We start from the raw sequence: 19,945 nt of genomic DNA on the forward strand, positions 1-19,945 counted from the left end.
TATTCATGCTGCATCCATCTGGCAGGTCGGATCCACGTCCAGGCAATCAACGCAAACCTCTATCGGATTCATCGCCATCGCGTACAGCCGGCAGTATCATTTCCTGGCAAGCACCAGTCCCTCAAATATCTGCTCCAAGAACATGTAAGAATTCACGAAACCGATATATTCAACAGGGAAGAGAAAGTAAATTTGATCAACCTAATGCTGGTGAGGTTTCGAGGGTTTCGATGGGCCTTCAGGAGGCAGCGAGTGGCGTAATTACATCGTTTCTTGGTCCTCAAATATATATGCTCCCAAGAACATCTCGGGATTCAAGAAACCCACCGAATCACAGTCAAGAAAGGGAAGAGGAGGCGAAACTGATCGAGATGCTGCCATCGGGGGAGCATCCCGACGCGATACATCGGATCTTGGGTTCCCAAGAACATTTCGGGATTCAAGAAACGCACCAAATCACAGTCAAGAAAGGGAAGAGGAAGCGAAACTGATCGAGATGCTGCCATCGGGGGGAACATCCGGACGCGATACATCCGATCTTGGGGGTTCAAGCGGGGTTTCAAGAGTTCGGGCGAGATATTCGGTAGGTGGCAAGAATGGGGAACCGCAACGCCTGTTGCCGATGTCCACTCCCTGCCCCCAAGAACAACACAGGATTCGAGAAACCAACCAAATCCGCATCAAGGAAACGTAAGAGAAAGCGAACCTGAACGAGCTGCCGCCGTCGCGAGAGTTCGACGATGAGACGTCGGCGATCAATGTTTGTTAGGAGGCGGCGAGAGGAGCAATGGTTTGTTGGAGGAGGAGGAACAGCGAGGAGGGAAGGAGAGAAGTGAGCGGAAGCAGAGAATTGGGGGAGGGGAACCATAACCGCATCTCGCGTACATCCCACGTCGATCATCACCCCAACGCTATAAACAAAGATACCAACACACCAAGCGTCGTAACACCGGTCGTAACACTCGTCAAAACAAACATTCATGCCACTCGGAACCGTAACCAACGAAAACTATTGAAAATGCCAACACCGAATTAAGCACCGAAGTGTTCAACTGCCGATTTGACTCATAATTAACCCCGTTCATGGGCTTCGTCTCCCGACGTACCTCGTGACTCAAATCCTGACTAATCAAGTAACTCTCGCCCAACCAAGAGGATTTGACTACCAATCAGAGTTGAGTGCAAGCAGAATCTTCCTAATCCGACCTAACATTGGGTAGGATTAGGCCGTGTCTTTGGAGTCTTGTGTTCGACTCCGACACGACGTAGCCTGAACAACCCAACTTCTAATATTTTAGCTGTGTGGAGCCCAAATCACATTGACTCTAATTTGCCTGATGTGCGAACCAGGCCGTCAGCCTAAACCAACCGGAGCGTAGTCTAATCTGAACATAATTTTGATTGGTCCGTAGGTTAGGTTGGGTTACAGCGGGATTAGTTAATCGAAACATCTAGCAGTTTGACTTTCAAGCTGACATAATATGAGAGTTAAGGGCTTCATCATCAACATTCAGATGCAATCAAAGTACAACGTGACAAGTTTCTCCATGTCTAGCACGTACAAACTACTTGATAAGCCTTGATATTTGGTAGTATGTGCTTTAATCTTCACATTCGTTGATGGTTTAATGCGTGGTGCTCCCCAAAGACAATACAACCTATTGCATTAAACATCGTCGAGCATAATAAGTAAACCCGAAGCGAGAGACGCAACTGGAAATGTACGCAATCACGACAGTGGAGGAAGGGGCAACCGGGCTTCCCACCAAGTCAACATTGTAACAACCGTGCCACGTGAGTCAAGTCATGGACGAGAAACGTGGCGTGTCGTGATACCAACTACTTTGAAACTCGAGACTCTGGTTCATATTGGAAGGGCCCACTCACCCACCAATAGTAGTTATCCGTTGATGCAAAAAAAGATTCGACCCAGAAAAGAGAGGTAAAATTAAGAAGCTTTTACTGTCTCTCCAGGTCTTCCATCGCTTCCCCTTGAGCTCTTCTCCCTGTTGACCTATCCCAACTCAACATCCTCCTGAACGACGAACCCAATCGCGAGGAAGCCGATCCCGAGTCCTTGGATCCCGAGGAGGAGCCTTCCTGGGACGCCGCAGCCGCAGCGGCTCCCGAGGAGTCCTGCGACGCCGCTCTTGGAGGTGGAACGGTGGATGGCTCGCTGACGTCGGGTGTGGCGGCCGGCGGAGGCTCCACCGCCGTGCGACACACCGGGCAGGTGGAGTGGGAGCCCAGCCACATGTCGATGCAGCCGACGTGGAACAGGTGCTTGCAGCTGGGCAGCGTCCTCACCGTCTCCCCTTCCTCCACGGCGCTCAAACAAATGGCGCACTCCGCGCAGCTCCCGTCGTCTTTGCTACCGCCGCCGCCTTCTCCTTGCTTGATTATGACTCGATAAGAATGCGTCGGGAGGGCGGCGATGGCGGAGGGGTCGAGCCCCACGTTGGCCGGATCGTCGTGGGCGGGGTTGTTCGCATAGAAGCGGAGGAGGAGGCTGGCGCGATGCCGGCGGAGGAGGACGTGGCGGACGTAGAGGTGGAGGAAGACAACGAGGACAACAACGGATGTCAGGCAGATGACGGCGGTGGCCAGAATCCTTGTGTTGAGGTCGTAGCTGTCCTTGTTCTCGTCGTAGACAAACCACTCGGGGGAGGGAACGCTGTTAGACATGGCGGCCCTGTTGGTGGTGGCTATGGCGGGTGTGGAGGTGCCCGAGTCCTCCTCCTAATGCTCGCCTCCTTGTTGCAGATTCTAACTTAACACCCACCCAAATCTGAATTAAATACTTCGACAGAAATAATGAGTTTGTTGACTAACTTCTCTATGAAACTTCTCATATTTCAAAGCACCAGAATTGTCTTCTGATCATTTTGACCGAGTCTAATTTATGACATTATTGGAGACTAATCGAGGAATGGAGAATCGTGTATGATGTGATTCGTGGAGTAGAGAGGAGACGTGCGGAGGGCGGAACGGGCGACGGTGGCAAACGATGCGAACTCTTAACGAATTGGTATACGTGGATCGAGAGCGATGGATAGCGTACGGCGGCTCGCTTTTATGTTCGACCAAATTCCTTACGGAAAGATAGATGGAGGAGAAGTTTTAGGGAGGGTAGACTCGATGTACCGAACATATAGCCGGTAAACGACGTAGCGAGTCATGCATCCTTCCGTGGCGTGGGGTGCATTCGGCACTATCACATCATCGTTCATGCTTGGAACGATTCCTTCACTCATTTTGCATCTTACGGGCTAATCCAAATACTACAAACATGTCAATTCAGTATAAAATCATTAATGCCAGAACTCGAATGACAGAAATATAAAGAAAGGTAGATCATCCGAGTGCGTTCAATTGTAAAGGTAGAAAAATATACAGAAATGTTGACCGAAAACTTTGGGTAATGTCACTGCAACTGTCCATCAGCTACACCTTTTCGGACCCTAACTCGGACACTTATTTCTCCGATGTAAATTAGGATTGCCTCTCAGGATATCCTAAACCTGTTTGAATTCGGAAAGCATTTATGTCTATTAAAGCCTGCTCCCCTACACACGCACACAGAAGAAGCACGACGAGAAGGCGAAGGCGAAGGCGAAGGCAAGGCGACGATGGTGGTTCACACTGCCGATGTGTTTTGGTTTTCCAGCGTTGCTTTAATGGAGGGGATGCAGGCGCTGCCACCGTCGCACGGGTCATCGGTTCCGGTGGTGATCAAGCTCCGCTGCTCCGCGCTGCACTTCTTCAGAGGGGGAGTCACGGTGGAGCCACCCTCCCCCTGCCGCTACTTCCAGTTCGAGCTCAGCGAGTTGCTCCACCAAGAATCTCGCCGTCGTGCCGTCTCCTTACTCCTCTCCCATATAAACGTATACGGTGGAGATTTCTCCGTAGCTCAGTTCGTGGAGGAGGATTTCATCTCCTTATCCGACGACCTAGTCGAGCTCGCCTTGGGCTCGGGCAGAGGGATCGAGATGGAGATCGACGCATTGTCCATCAACGTCTGGGGCGAGGAGGAACATTCTTTCGACTACGGCCTCGGCGGGGACGGACGGTTTGGCGGCGTGCCAGCCTCGTCGGATTCGATCGCGAAGCTGCAGGCGCTGAGGTACGAGGATGGAGGAGGCGACGTTCGAGAGAGCAGCTGCATGATATGCTTCGAGGAGTTCGAAGGGGGAATGGAGGTGACGCGAATGCCGTGCATGCACGTCTTCCATGGCGACTGTCTCACCAGATGGCTGGAGAGCAGTCGTCTCTGTCCTCTATGCAGGCACCAGCTGCCGCCTGCGTCAGTTGATCCCTGAGCCGGACCACCTCCTCGTTCTGGGGAATCAAGTCCTTGAACAACCTTTTTAACGGAACATTTAGCGTCATTGAAGGTTGACATTTCAATTAGAGAGTGGTAACGGAGCCATGACACGGAGCATTTGGCTTTTCATGGCTCCAACCCATTAGATCAAATGACATTAGTACAAATAATTAAGTTGACATTAGGTCACGCATTAAGAAAAAGTTTATCTCAGATCAGTTCAAACCTCTTCGGATGGAGTGTTAAAAATATAAATCGATAGATCATATCTCATTTAATGATTTAATCTTTATATGAAATAATATTAATAAAAAAAATATTATTTTTGGCTAGTTAAACAGATAACTTGACGTTAGAACCGATCGATACAAGTTTATCACTATCTAATTGAAATATAATTTTAGCTAATACGAGTCACGTAAGCATATAAAATAACAAAATAAATTATCTTTCTGTCTCAGCTATACTTTATAAATCTAAGTAGCCAAATGCAAAATGCGAGAAGAGGAATTAATAGATTGTAATATTAATATTGTTTTTACATATTAAGGTAATATATATAGATATATAAATTCTATTCCACAAATAATTTGTAGATAGTTTATATGACTCGAACCTTAATCGTTAAGTTAATAAATAAATAATTATATTATAATATTAAACTATTAATGTCGCTGTCGACATATTTTGAGACTTCAAATACGAATGTCCGTATTCAGCTTCATGTAATAGAAGGGATTTAATCTTCGAGAAACGTACCTCATCGTCGAAGACGCGTGGCAGGATGACGTGCCTACCTGATGTCCTGTGGCGCATATTTTGTGGCGGTCCATGGCGGGAGCGAGAAGATGGCACTTGAAACTGCGACTCCGTGGCGCAGGCTGCTGTGGCGGGCCGACTCGGGATTCGAAATTCCACTCGCATCCGTTCCGGTTCAGCCGAGTCGGACTCACCTACTGCGAATCCTTTCGCTTCGCTACTACCAAACAAATCCAATATTCGAATACAAATTTCCCTCCTACACCGCCTCTACAAATACCCCTCTCCTCTTCCTCCCCGCTCGGCCCCCCAAAAGTCGCCTCCCGCATCCATCCATCGATCCATCTCTTGCTCTCTGGCAATGGCCCTCCACATCCCTCAAATCGTGGAGAACGCCCCTTCCTCGATCTCGACAGCCCCGGTCGCCCTTTCTTGCTGTGCTTTGAGCGTCTCCTTCGACAAGCCGTGCAGAAAGCTGCAGAAGTGCAGGAGGCGGGTGCCCCTCGAAGACATCACCCACCTCTTCCGCAACCTGCCTTCTCCCCAGATCGGCGCCGCCTCCCATCTTGCGCAGCCGCGCCAAGCGATCGACGATGTAAGCCCTCTGGAAAGAAGAGCTCAGAATGCCCCGGCCGCAAGGGATTCCGGCGTGTCTCTCCGCAAGGGATTCCGGTAGTGGCTCCTGCGCGAGATCCACCTTTTCTATAGGGACATCTCTGAATCAATCGGCATTCGCTTCAAGATTCCATCAACGCATGCATAGCTTTCAGATATGTTTCGCGCTCTCGGTGTGGGGTATTTAGTCTGACGTACAATCTCGGTCAATAATTGGCTGATTCTGACAAACGCTGGCCGTTTGATTAGCATCCATGATCACCGTTTATGCTGTCTTCTTTAGGAGTGGCCACAATTATGGTGGAATTTCCAGTAAAAAAAAATCTTGGAATCCAATATGTATTGAGCTCTAATCTCCTATCACGCCTTTCTTGATCTTACTTGTTTTGAAATTTGTGGATTGCAGTGATTAGTTGATTCCATTCTAAATAATTAAGGCTTATGACTTTGTTGGTGTTGTTTTTATTATACGGATCGGTGGGTGAATTAGTGGCCACCGTACCGTTCCGATCGAATTGAGGTTTTGGACCCAACAGCTACAAAAATAACTGATCATGCGTTTCGAGTGCGCATTTTGAATTCTGCGCATCAATTAGCATGCTGATTCATGTAGGTGTGCTGGTGAGGCAAATGATCAGCGGCCATCGTGCGTAGGCAGTTTGGCATGCGGCGGGGTGGCGTTATCGACGGCACCTTCGAGCTCATTAGTGGCAATCGAAGCAGCCTGTGAAGAGGCATCAGATGGCTCCTGCCATGCCGAGAGGTCATCCGACAGCTACAATGTGGGGGATCTTTGTTCGCGGCCACTGTATTAAGTCATAAGTATGACCCATCAGAAGACGCTGCAAAAGAATGGAATTTAATTGCGCAAATGTTTCTCTTAAATATCGATGGAGATGGCGTTGATTCATTGTCTCTTACTCGTAGGGCGTGGCATGGCGATGGGGATCAAACTTGCGCTATGCTTGCTCCTATGCGTCGGGTTCGTGTGCACCGAGGAAGCACGGCTGCTGCATTGTGTCGGTGACTGCGAACACGGGGCTGAGAACACGGCGGAGGGCGTGACCGGAGGGCGAAGCTCGATTTGGGAGTTGGAGTGGGGGAGCGAGGTGATGAGTGCGGGTGAGAGGAAGAGGGAGATACCGGGAGGACCAGATCCGCACCACCACCGTTAGCCCGCTTGAGCTCTCGTCGTTGTTTCCCACGTCTTCAAAGGTCTGGTTGATCGTTTGCTGATTTCTTTCGTTATTTATGGGTATTATTGTACGGCTAATTATATTTTATTTTTATAATTAATTATTTCGATATTTCGATTTTATATTTTAAAAATTATATTGAGATTTTTATAATCGATATGTGCTCAATATAATTTTTGAAAGCAGAAAGACGACGAGAGCTCAAGCGGGCTAACGGTGGTGGTGCGGATCTGGTCCTCCCGGTCCCTCCCTCTTCCTTTCACCCGCACTACTCACGTCGCTCCCCCCCACTCCAACTCTGTGGCAAATTCAGAGAAATGAAGAGATGACTTTTGTTTGAGAACGAAGGTTGATTTATTTGGAACACAGTAAACTCAATGGGTGTTTATGCAACATTACGAAACGAGTGACTGCACGCGATAGCAGACCCACTGGTCTTTTATGAACACGAAAGCATTATGACTGACGAGGGGGATTGCACGAAAGGTTTTATTCATGTCTGCCAGCATAAAATAATTCTCTTGTTTTCTCGACGAAAAGGGGGGGATTGCTTTTACGGATTTATGAAAATATAAAAAAGGTTACATTAGTCAGCTGCACCGAAGAAGAAAAGCATTGAAGCATGGAATTTCTCGACCAGAAGAATGAGAACACTCCAATCAACCATTCCTCTGACCAGAGAACTGTCCAAGAAAGTCTCCCTCTAGATCATGGGCTGGCTTGTCGAGGATTTCACCGAGGGGTTTGCACCGGAGGCGGTGATGATCCCCCGGCCACGCGCCTCCAGCACTTGCTGGATCGGCAGCGGAGGTAAAAAGCCACCACGGTCGCCTTCCCGAGCACCGCTCTTGACAATCTTTTCATTAGGAAGGCATAACTTCAACCATGATTAAGCCGATAATAATTAATTTTATCCATAGAAAACTTGATATCCTTGTTTATACACGTTATGAAAACGAAAAATAAATGATGACACAATGAAGATTGTCTTTGCTCATACAAAGCACTGAACGATTTTTGGATAAATAAAATTAATTTTATAATGACCCAACAACCACATTTTCTATTTCATGGCCAAAACTTTCAACCACTTGCGTGTTCAAATTGATAAACACTGAAATAAAAACACTGAGAAATAAATAAATAAAAAAGTTCTCCCAAGTGGCGCTGCCACATGGCAAGATGCAAGATGCTTCCCTGATTAATTGAACTTTGTCCATCTAATGAACTCCGACCAATCGTTAACGAGCAGCAGCTAAGATGCTTCTGCCAACGAGGCAACCGTATTGACACCTGCAACATGTGATGCCTGAAAACTCTGGACTCAGCATTCAAGGGGATCATTTGCCAAAAACATCTCTATGGTGAGATCCTTTCCTCCGCTTCACTACACTTCCATGCTTGATCCGCTTCACTACACTTCCACACTCGATGCTCGTCTCTTCATGCTTGCTATCAAAAACTTCCGGCATTTCACTCCTACCTAATCTACGCCTAGACTTTGATATCCTCTTTGAAGACAACACACTGCCGTCCTCGACGTTCAGTTTCTCTCTGGGCAGGGGTTCATCATCCACCAACTGCCAGTTATACACAACATCATCCCCATTCTCGAACCGCTGAGCCACCGGCTCACCTGCCCCAGAGAGTACGTTATTAAAGGTGAGTTGTCCACTGTTTCCACCTTTCCGATCTAGAAGCAGAGGATCTGGCCTAATTATAGTTCCCAAAATGCTCCTTTGTGGGCCCAACCGCATGATGGCTTTGGCATCTGTTAATGTAGAATAAGCCATTGCAAAAGCAGACCTAACCTGCAGCATTTGAAATGATCGGAAGTTTAGCCAGAGTTACTAAGCGTTGTTAAAAAGCCTCAGACAGTGTTCGATAATTAGAATAAGCTGCACACAAATACACAGAAATAGGGTAGTAAAGAAATCTACGAAACTGACACAGCATGCAACAGAATAATATGACAATAAAGAATGAGTGCTCTATGTCTGGATTAGATTAAAACTTACATTGAAAGACCTTTTCGATGTTCACTTAATGTCATAATGTTAGCAATTTAGCAATACAAGCAATGCAACCATGTAGATTAGGAAAACCCTCAATGCAGTGTATATCCAAAACCAATATAAAATCATCCAATGATATAGGTGCTCAATAATCACACACCAAAAAAAGTCTTGGCGCACATGCCATCTAGTTTGTCAAATTTTTGTAGCATGTAATGCATAAGCACAACTATCAAGAACATTTCATTTTATAGGATTTTAGGCATAGCAGATAAAATTTCCTTTGATGATGTGGCTTTTCAGTTTATATGCATTGTCATTCATAAAGTACAAATGTCAAGATGCGATACAGGTTGGAGGTACTCAGAATGTGTGCCCTCGAGAATACTGCTATATGCTAATAAGGTGCCTTGGAATTGATCTAATGCCCCATGTGCAGCATCAAGAGGAAGAGGCATTGGACTGACCATGAGTTCTGTGGGGTGTGCTAATTGGTCACACATATTGCCAAAACATGTGGAGCTAAATAACGCCAAGTCTAAGCTCTCAGTGGAATTCATACAACTCGATACAAATGCAATTATGTGACACTCCATGTTTACATGCTTAAGTTCTTATCCAATTTGCACTCCATTAGATCTGAGGCCTCTGATATAATTTTTTAACTCCATTAGAAACTCAAAAGTACAAAAATAGAGCAAAAAAGTACCTGAAAAAAAAAAGGAATCTGCCCTTAATTGATGTAAAACTCTCAAGCCTGTACTCAGTCTTAACTATGCCCACGAAAATGCAACAAGAAAACCAACATCTAATGCTAGCCAAAAGTGTGGCCATTTGAAATACTTTAATGAAAATACATCATGGGACTAGGTGTGCCCTAACTACTCAAAGCACAAATGAACCACTATTCACTATGAACTATTTAAAAGAAACAGGTAAAACATGTAGCAAAAGCTTAGACAGAGATGCAAGATTCTCAATGTGCAGCACAAAAATTACCAAAGCATTCCGAATTATTGCTGTAGAGCGAAAAATCAAGAGACAAGGTAAAGTAGAGAACACTTGCTTTATAGTAGTTGTAAGAGTTCCTCCCAATGTCATTGTCCGGTGCCTAAATACATTAAAATGCATTAAATATTCATTAATACAACTGGCCTTACCAAATAACATAAATTAAACCAGATAAAACCACACCTGGGGATCCTCAATGGAGAGCAGATACGGTTTATCTAAGTTCATAAATCTGTAAATTACACGAGGGAAAAAAAGATCAACAAACATTATCTAACACTATAATTATGCAAGAAGAAAATTACACCGATATAACTTCATTTTATTGAAAGAATTTACCATACCCTTTATCATTCTTTACGAAAAACAAACTTTTGGAGTTGCAAGATATACCAACATCCCAACTGTTTAATTTTCGCCCAAAAAAATCAAAGAAGCCAACCTGCCAAGAAACATGAAATAAAGACGAGAAAGGAAACGTTAAATAGGGAAAATCATGACAACATTCTCATTCATTGGTACTCATTTGCATTCATTTCTGCCTAGATCCGATATAATCTTTTGCAACATTGTAGTAGTCTCATTCAGCCTGATGGTAGATTTTGGATACTCATTCTCTGAAGCTTGTCATCAAATTAAACATGCCCACTAAAGTTTTACACTTTATTAATATACTTAAATTTTGCTGATTGGTAGAGCTTATTTCTTTTAACCAAAAAACAAAGGGCAAAGATTAGCTGAGGTAAGAACAAGCATCACCCCTGGCATTAGAGCATAACTAAAGAAGCAAGATCCAAGAAACATCTCCCTCTTTAAACTTATCAACTTTGTTTGACCTGTCACAATTTGCCAACCAATCTACAACTTGATTAACCTCTTCTTCTCTTCCTACGAGATAAAATACATTCTTAATTACATTCGATATACTCCGAGGAGGAAGCTCCCAATTACACGACACTCTCCTTGTAGCTCACTTTCTTTACCACCTTAGAAAAAATTTCTTAGGTGGACAAAATCTTTCAGGCAACCATCCATTGCTTCCCAGAGGGACAAAGACATGGTACTTAGTGTAATTTATCTAGAAAGGAACAATGTTACATTCCTAATAATTTTGGTACCAGGTTTGTCATATTCATGACCTCAAAATTCATCAAAATGCAAGTTTCACAAAACCCATTAACAGTACAAAATAGCAAGAATTATACCAAAAGAATACCCAAATTGTGTTCCCTAGGTTGGCGGTAATCCCGTGAATCTTGTCCTCTCCAATGCATCTGCAAACATGAATGCCCAATGCAGGAATACAAAATTTCAGCAGCAAAATATTGGAAAGGATTTAACATGACAGTAAGACAGGGCTATAGAAGTAAATGTCTCTATCTATGACGGGCAAGTATAACTACAAAATGGATGGTCTGTGTCGAGTGACAAAGAACAAAATTATAGAACAAATACAGATAATTCCTTTATGAAAATTTAGAAATCTATTATAAAAGAACAGAGGAATATGAGAATTATAATATATCAGGTTCGTTCAACTTAAATACAGGATAGCTTCTAAAAATGTGATGGTCAACTAATTATATTACAACCAGAATAATTGTGGAAAACACACACACAAGCACACGTCTGATCAAGCAAAATAGCAACAAAAAAAAGCATCACATTCTTTATATAAAAGCATCTCCTTACCTCTAAAAATACTATTAACATCACAAGAAGTGCATAGGAACCAATACCACCAGAATAAACCTGCAAACAGTACGAAAGAGGTGTTTAAGACATGGGCCTTTTGAAAACCAATGAGCAAGACTGGCAGTGATGAGACAAAACCTCATTCAGTTCTCTTTGATGCAGAAAGACTTTCAGAACCATACACAATGGTCGTAATGGAGGTATTTTTTGCACAGCTGCCTGAAAGATCAAACAAGAAGCTTAGTATGCGACACATGGATTCCAATATAAGACTATGAATATTCACTGGAAGACTGCTATCTGTTTGTAACGCATCATTAAGCTACATAGTCCATAATGAGGACATGGATTGGTTTAGTAGTTCATGCAATTTTTTCATTGCTAAATTTTTTATCAGTTAGAAAGGAAATATGTAACTAAAGGAAGCTGGAGATTTATCTCTAAAATGATGACCTGAAAATTTCTTCAAGACATCCTAAATCTCAAGTCAAACAGATAGAATAGGAATTCTTCAGACATTATATCTTAAGGACGCTAAAGGTTTTTAGATGTACCAGAATAACTTTTGACAGCGACTTTGACACCACACTCTTACATGTTAAAAAACAATGAGATAAACTAATGGTACACAACTCTATGATAAAGCAATAAGCACCTCTTGGCCACTAGATTTTGATCTTAAATTTCTTCATGTATTCTGTACCAACTTCCTCACGATAGCTACCTATTGTCAGGCAAACCAGTGTTTCTAGGTATCAACAACATAAAACACCAAAAAATGCAAACTATTTTCTTTTGCTCTAACCAAAGTTCTTCCCTTCAGTCGCTCCTCCAGTTACAGATATGCAGGATTTACCAAAAAATCCATTCATTATAAATAGTAAACACAGATAATGTTTAAGTAAATAGTCTATTCTATTACCTTGATAAAATCAGCAGCCCTAGGTCCACTATCCACATCAAAACTGAAAGGAGAACAAGATTTTAAAAAAAATTCCAGTATTAGTCTGCCATAATTGAGAAAAAGAAATGGGGAACAACTACAACTGGTAAAATAGAAAATAATTTAGGCTTCGAGGCATAAAATTTAATTGACATATATGATAACACATCTGAAAATAGATCCTAAACAATAATGGGATCGGTGCTATTAAAAATCTGAGCTCTGATATGCATATTCTAATACATGTATACTAGCAAAAACAAGAAGAACCATTGAGAATGTTGTGGAAATCCACAAGAATTCGAAGGTGAGCAATTCTAGTATAAAAAATATTAGATTGTTCACTATTGTGACAACTTAAAACATGAATGCACCAAGTTTTAGATGCAAAAAAACCAATAGTTGATTCATCATGATAACGATAGCAGACTTGAGTTGGACACACAACAAATGGCATGGTTAACCACAAGATGGAAATAGCAGAATGCTATGCTTATGTAGTTATACTTAAATCAAGTTGAAATGACCATAAAAAATGTAGAACTGTCATATGTAGTGTATGATATGCAGTAAATGAACAAAATACTGGACGACAAGAAATGGCATCATCTTAGTTTAGAATGATCATAATCATATGTTCTGTTATAACCATTTTGCTTTTCCTAACTCTCTAACACTAGTAGATGATTTCTTTCACATGGAATAAGTTTTGACATAAAAACATCCTAGGCATTCAAGGGGATGAAATTACATTGAGTGGCATCTCATATCTACCAAGAACCGGGATCGTTCATTAGGAAAAGAAGAAAAGCTGAGCTCAGCTAAAGCTTAAACTAACCTAGAAATGAGAGTTTCTGACTAATTGAATTTGTCTAGATTGAAAACAATATATGATAAAAAATCATGGCAAATAAGGAGAATTGTTTCTCCTGTCAAGGATTGACAAGAAACCAAAGAAATTCTGTCGCTTAAGAAAATCAGGGATGCCATCTTTCAAAAAAATTTCTATCCAAAACCTCCTTCAGAATTAGTTCACCACAGAGTGGTGACAAATAGCATAGAACTATTACAATAACTATTTCCTCCTTGATTCAAGTTAGTTGACTACCCTGTCATTAATCCAAGGAAAGCCTCTAGCAGAAAATCCTAACTAGGAGCAATTTGAATACTGTCTTAGATTATCTTAAACTTCTCCATCCCATCAATATTTCTTACTTCTTCCTCACAAATAACATTGAACTGTACTAAATTCTCCATCTTAAGAACCAATTAGTTCTCTTTCACTTAAATTGGTAGATCAGTTTGCTGTACAACTATAACAAAAAAATGATATCATTCCATTTCTAGACTTCATATCAGCAACTAATTACTTATAATTTCACATGAATCTTCTGTTATAATTCCCAGTTAATAATTAAGACAAAATCAGGTCTGCATCATGGCCCAGCTTCAATATGATACATCCATTTACCACAACACGTGCAACAGTGCAAATCTGACATCTATTCTAAAAAGCACATAAATCTAACTCAGTAGGCATCACCAAGACATTTCTCGTATTCAGTCTAAGAAAGGGATAAAGCTAGCATGGCTTAACATTTTAATTAATTTTTAATATAATTGGGGCATTAAAGATCCAGGATGATTAGTTTTCCAAATAATCACCATGACCTTCAGTTATCAAAAATTACCAAACAGTGCACATTTCTCCTAAGTGCCACCTTTTTTTAGTCAAATAAAAAATGAGGGAGAAAAAAAGAACTCAAAAAACAAAAGCAAACTGTAACATCACTCAAGATGAGGCACCCCTTGGCAATTTTACAAACTGAGTTTCTGTTTGGTCATTTTCAAAACCAATCGCTTGTCTTGGTAAATTTCCCTAGGATTTACAGCATACCCAAAAAAAGGCTGCAGTGAAACATGAGAAAAATTTATGTTTCCTTTTGATTGATAAATATCATTCTTTCATGCTCCAGCTATTTGCAACTTGTAAGGAAAAGAGTGTCATAAGTACTGATGAAAAAGAGCATACTAACAAAGCGGATAACAGTCATAACCAAAGGCAAGAACTTTCAAAATGCAAGTAAATATGATCATAAAAGAAATAGGAAAAACAGCAAGCCGAAATTTTAGAACTCTTCAAACATCATAAGTCTAAGAGAAGCTTGAACCTGATATCAAAAGCTATACCACTTCTCTTCTCCACAAATTTTATAATTGGGACACGAGCCTTTGCTATAACCTAAGGAAATACCAAAACATTTTTTGTAATGATGCTGAACTGAGACCTCTACTCAATCTACAATAACCAATAAAAGTATTAGTAACAGTTGTTACCTGCATTTTTATAACAACACCTCTCTGAGATAATGCTCTAGCAAGAGCATAAAGACCAATTTGTGGTGTCTTCACCTCTGACTCCAAAATCACAACCTACAACGGTTAAGACAGGCAGTCAAAAAACATATTATCGCCAAATGCATCAAACCTACACACATTATCATCAAAACTCAAAAGTATCATGCTTACATGATATTCTCACAAAAAAAAATCATCCACCACAAAGTTAATATGGTTTTCGAGGACATAATAATCAATAAATGAAGTGTGCAATATGATCACTATCAGTTATAAATTAGGCCAGGATATATAAGCATTAGTCTCTCCATTGGAGAAAATATTGTGTGAGGTAGTTATGATGATAGTTTATGCAGCCAGATATTTAATCTCAGGAAAACCAAGTCCTGAAGAAGCTAAGTGTTTCCAAAAGTGAAGAACAAGATCCTCAAATATCAAATCAACTAAAGTAATTTGAAGATATTCACTGAAGCACCATATGGAATCAATCAGAAATTAGAAGATATTCACTGAAGAAGCAATTATGGAGGTCAAAGACTTGCATCAATGTCACTGGTTGGTAAGTAGAGCCCTGTCCTGAATGATCCAAAAACTTCCACCTAGACAACAAGAAAAATGAAAATGAAACAATTAATAGATATCCAGAACTAGATACAATGTTCAGACAAGAACCAAATTACAAGCTACACTACAGCCTGGAAAGGGACCGAAATCAATATACTTTACAATGTGGCCAGATATGTTTGACAATGTCAAATATACATTGCACAGCAGCATTACGTGAGGCTTGTTCGTCTGGGGTTGGTGAGATGAAGTGACAAAAATCAAGGATCTCTGCAACAACCAGAACAACTTTAAATAAATTTTCCAGGCATAGATTATAAAAAATAATGCTAAAACTGACAGAGTTAATAAACAGACCAGAAGGCTAGGTACCCCAATTGACCTACTCGAGAAACTGAAAGCCTGTAGACACACATGACCCATACCCACAATATAGAGAGATTCATTTCACAAAACAAAGTTGGAAACTTGGAATCATTAACTACCAAAATTTCCAAGATGAAACAGAAGGTCAAGAGATCAATTTTGAACTACCTATCATGACAATTTGTTTTTACAACTGAATCTTATCAGATATAATCATGTGTTAGACATACTACCACAGTACCTATTGATGTCGGGAGGCAACCGGGATGATTGACATAGTTCACATGCACGATATCTAATGATTTTAATGTCCAAGGCAATGTGCAAAAGACAAGCATGTGCATATGGAACTACAAATATCCAAATCTGATAATGGCTAGTCAATCCAAAAGATGAAAAACCGACAATTGACATGACCTCTAAGTATTTGCAAAAAACAAGACGTTTTGCCACGGGACCACTGTTGATTATTTGAATCCGAGGCATCTGAAATATGATAGGGATTGGGTTACCTAGTTTGATGGATAACTAGTGGATTAGGACAATGTTGGTAAAAATACTCCTGAAGTGATTTTTCAGTAGTGAACTGCCATGTATTTTCTTTTCGGTGAATGAACTCCTAAATGTGTTATTAAATCAAATATGAAGAAAGGAAAAGGGATGTAACCGAATTAAATATAGTTTAGTACTATGCAATCATTGTCATCGTAATTTTTTTTGACGGCTTCTGAACATTAATTAAATGGGCAATTGAATTTATGACTAGTAAAATATTCACTTCAAATCGCAATTTTACTATTCATAAACAAAATAATCGATTACCCCATGATATTTATTTGTCATACTTTCTAGCTTCCATGAATTTTAATATATACACTAAGCAGAATCAAATTTTGTTATCCGAAAATTCACCATGAAACATAAAAAAAACCCCAGTCGATTAACAGAAAGTTCAAGGAAAGAAAGATCAAGAAAACCGTTAAAGAACAGAAGCAAAGAAAAAACAAAAACACAAAAGCGCAATAAACAATTCGATCGATCAGTTCAAAGTGGAAAACGTAATCGAAGTGAGAGAAAAATACGAGGCAGAGCCCCGGCTTAGCCCTTTCAGACGTTAGGAGGCTTTACCCTTGTGGAGCTGAAGCATGGGGCTCTTGAAGCGGCTGCCGGAGCGAAACCAAGCAAGCTCGGAGGCCCGGCCACCGTCACCACCCCGAGGCACAGAGGCCGGCGGAGGGGTCTCAAGTGGCCCGGGGAGCTCGTCCGCGGAAGGGGAAGCGGTGGCCACGTCGAGGGAGAAGTAGTCGGTGGCGGGGATCTCGGCGAAAGAGTCGGCCGACGAGGTGACGTGGTTCCGAAAAACCTCATACGACTGGGCGAGGTCGGGGTCGGACTCGACGGTGAAGCCGAGGGTGCCGAAGGTGTCGTACAAGAAGCCCTCGCTCTCCTCCATTGCGACGCCCGCTTTCTTCGAAGGCGAGGAAACCAAAGGGGTTAGACTTGAGATTCGGCGGAGGTCGTGGGAGGAAGGAGGGCTTCGGCGCCCTCTTAGTGTCACCGGCTTTTAGGGTACGATCAGAGAAGAAGTGGACCGTCTGCAATAGGACCCCCCACGACGGGTCGGACAATATATATATACATATATATATATACATATATATATACATATATATATATACATATATACATATATATATATATATATATATATATATATTATTTGAGTTGTTGAGGCGTAAGCTGTTCCGCGAGATAACGCACACAAATGGAACGCAAGCACACAGTGTCGGTCCATAACATATAATAACCTTGCGGTCGCGGTTTTTGCCTGCTCACTGGGGTTAGGGTTTCGGTGGGGACGTGCCGATGACGCAACAATAAGTCGGAGCAGGTGATGCGAAGAGAGGTCGGTGTTCACGGAGGTGGGTGATGAGGGTAATAATGGTGATTAGACTCGGGTTGACGACAGCTGTCGCAGATGACGTCACGTGACTCTGTTAACCTGACAGTACCTGGTCAACACGGATCGGAACGCTGACCGAGGCACATTAGCATCCTGCGCGAGCCCGGCCTTGCACGCCACGCCAACCCCAACCGGTGTCAGACACTACCAGGAGTACGATCCTGCCCCTACAAGCGGGCACATTAGGTAACGATAACCTCCCCTATAAACATCCTCGCGTTTATTAGAGGAAAGGGAGAAGGAGGAAAAGAAAGACAAAAACCCCCTGTGACTATCAACTAACTTAATCGTCAGAGGGGTCGGGCCAAGCTCTCCTGACTCGACCTGTGTGCAGGTGAGAAGACGGAGGCTTCCCACTAAACGGTCAGGCGAGGAGCCCCCTCCCGGAGGAAACGGTGACCCCTTCGCGATCGAACTACCGTAGTCGGTCTTCAGCGGTCTCAAGGATCGTCCCAGAAAGATTCCCTTCATTCTGGTCCGAACCAAGTCGCGTCGGCCCCGAGGCCATAGCTTAAATGTTTACACCGACAGTGGGACGCCCCGCCACGCTCTCATGACCAAGGTGTTCGATTCTTAGATCGTCCTCCACAAGGCCCGGGCCGGCGCCTTGGCCCCACCAGGATCGCCGAGCGCCTCATCGGACCGGCACTGTCGTCTCCACGAGCTGGTGCAGGAAATCTTTCCAGGGCCAAAAATAAGCGTGACTACAGCCATAACTCATTCGTCGGCGGTTGGCGCTCCTAAACCAGCCGTCGATATCGTTGGAAACCTCTTCAGGAACAGATTAGGATAATCTCCTGGTCTCGTTCCGATCCAATTCCGATAAGATCGAGCCAGATACAGGTCGAGTGCGGGTCAGACGTGCCTCCACTAAGACGACTCCTAAATAAAGGAGAAACCAACCCCCATAGAAAGAGAGAGAGGGATTAGAGAGGCGGAAGGAAATTAAGGAGAACCAACGGACAGGACACCCAGAGGACAGAAGAAGAGAGAAAAGAGGGAGAGGGAGAGAGGGAAAGGAGGAAAGGCATGGAAGAGTGCAGGCCTTTGGCGTTCTTGATAGGCTTGCCGTTCGCCGTCCTCTCGTTGGCCATTTCCATCGTCGGGGTCGCCGTTTGGCTGGTCGGGTCGGTGGCGTCTCCTTCGACCATCGATGCCTTGTGTTCTCAGAAGCCTCTTCTCAGGGCTTTCGCTTTGTGTTTGCATCTCAGGTCGGTGCTGAGCTGCGTGTGCCCGTGCTGCTGCTGCTGCGCGGCCGTGGCCAATCTGGCGATGGATCTCATACAGCTGCCCTTCACGGTGATACGGTGCTTCGTCGATCAGATTCCCTGCTAACGGCTCTTTCTGGAGTCGCCTATATTCATACGTACGCCTCCATCCATGTCTCCTAAGGACGCTGCTTCTTAATGTCTTCTTCTGTGATTGATTTGATCAGTGTTGAATACTGTGTAGGTGTGAGATCGATATGGAAAGTGCTGGCCTTCAAAAGTGGTGTTGTTGCATGGCAATGAGCTGATTACGTCGACACTCGGATTATAGAATTTGTGAGAAGCAGTGATGGATGCCGCCGGTTGTGCAATCTAAGATTTAAGTATTTGGTATCAGATATCAGTATGTAAGATGCATGGGTTCAGACTGATTGATTGTTCATGTGTCTTCCTTGTATGTTTACCGTCGTAAAGGAATGACCAGTACTAGCTAAATTATACTAGCATAATTATTTAGATCAAATATGTACCAAAATGAGCTGGGGCCACAATCCGAGGACCGACTTTGAGAGTGCGACTAGTTTTAAGATTGCTGCTGCAACGAAGATATCTACGACGTACATGTGGTTGGATCGCTGAAGAATTTTAAGTCCGATTGGTGTACATACCGCCTGTTTATTTAATTACATGCAATACTAACTGGATTTCTTTATCCTTAAGAAGGTTGTTGTCTGACGTAGCATGGAGAAGTTTATTTAATGCGCTCCAGATTCCATAATGTTACGTCGATGACGCAGAGGACAACCTCAAGTATACATAATGTTAATTCTCCAACTACTGAAAGAGCTCCAATTTCGCTCTTTGACACAACACTAGAATTGGCACTTCCTCCACACATCAATCACAGGTCTCAATGTTTAGTTTGTCA

At 42.9% G+C, this 19,945-nt stretch overlaps 3 protein-coding genes across 4 annotated transcripts; 1 reads left to right on the forward strand and 2 right to left on the reverse strand.

The window, feature by feature from the left end:
- Positions 1–1,639: 1,639 nt before the first annotated feature.
- LOC103997107 (E3 ubiquitin-protein ligase ATL41) lies at positions 1,640–2,800 on the reverse strand. The gene has a single exon (XM_009418248.3). The coding sequence runs from the start codon at positions 2,683–2,685 to the stop codon at positions 1,960–1,962; it is 726 nt and encodes a 241-aa protein (XP_009416523.2). The 5' UTR covers positions 2,686–2,800; the 3' UTR covers positions 1,640–1,959.
- Positions 2,801–7,925: 5,125 nt separating this feature from the next.
- Positions 7,926–17,457, reverse strand: LOC135622647 (uncharacterized). Of its 2 annotated transcripts, none has more exons than XM_065124661.1 (13): positions 16,975–17,457; positions 15,638–15,750; positions 15,459–15,515; positions 14,896–14,991; positions 14,730–14,800; positions 12,538–12,580; positions 11,754–11,834; positions 11,613–11,672; positions 11,126–11,194; positions 10,265–10,362; positions 10,104–10,152; positions 9,976–10,020; positions 7,926–8,705 (listed from the first exon to the last, which is right to left on the reverse strand). In XM_065124661.1, the coding sequence occupies exons 1-13, from the start codon at positions 17,297–17,299 to the stop codon at positions 8,235–8,237; spliced, it is 1,578 nt and encodes a 525-aa protein (XP_064980733.1). In that variant the 5' UTR covers positions 17,300–17,457; the 3' UTR covers positions 7,926–8,234. The 2 variants fall into 2 exon arrangements, with proteins under 2 accessions (XP_064980733.1, XP_064980734.1); XM_065124662.1 differs by having other exon boundaries at positions 15,643–15,750; positions 16,975–17,456.
- A 915-nt stretch (positions 17,458–18,372) lies between these two features.
- LOC135622224 (signaling peptide TAXIMIN 2-like) lies at positions 18,373–19,627 on the forward strand. Its single transcript, XM_065123869.1, has 3 exons — positions 18,373–18,936; positions 19,021–19,175; positions 19,262–19,627. The coding sequence occupies exons 1-2, from the start codon at positions 18,839–18,841 to the stop codon at positions 19,142–19,144; spliced, it is 222 nt and encodes a 73-aa protein (XP_064979941.1). The 5' UTR covers positions 18,373–18,838; the 3' UTR covers positions 19,145–19,175; positions 19,262–19,627.
- The last annotated feature ends 318 nt before the right edge of the window (positions 19,628–19,945 follow it).

This window comes from Musa acuminata, chromosome BXJ2-9, assembly GCF_036884655.1.
Source record: "Musa acuminata AAA Group cultivar baxijiao chromosome BXJ2-9, Cavendish_Baxijiao_AAA, whole genome shotgun sequence".
Taxonomy (NCBI): domain Eukaryota; kingdom Viridiplantae; phylum Streptophyta; class Magnoliopsida; order Zingiberales; family Musaceae; genus Musa; species Musa acuminata.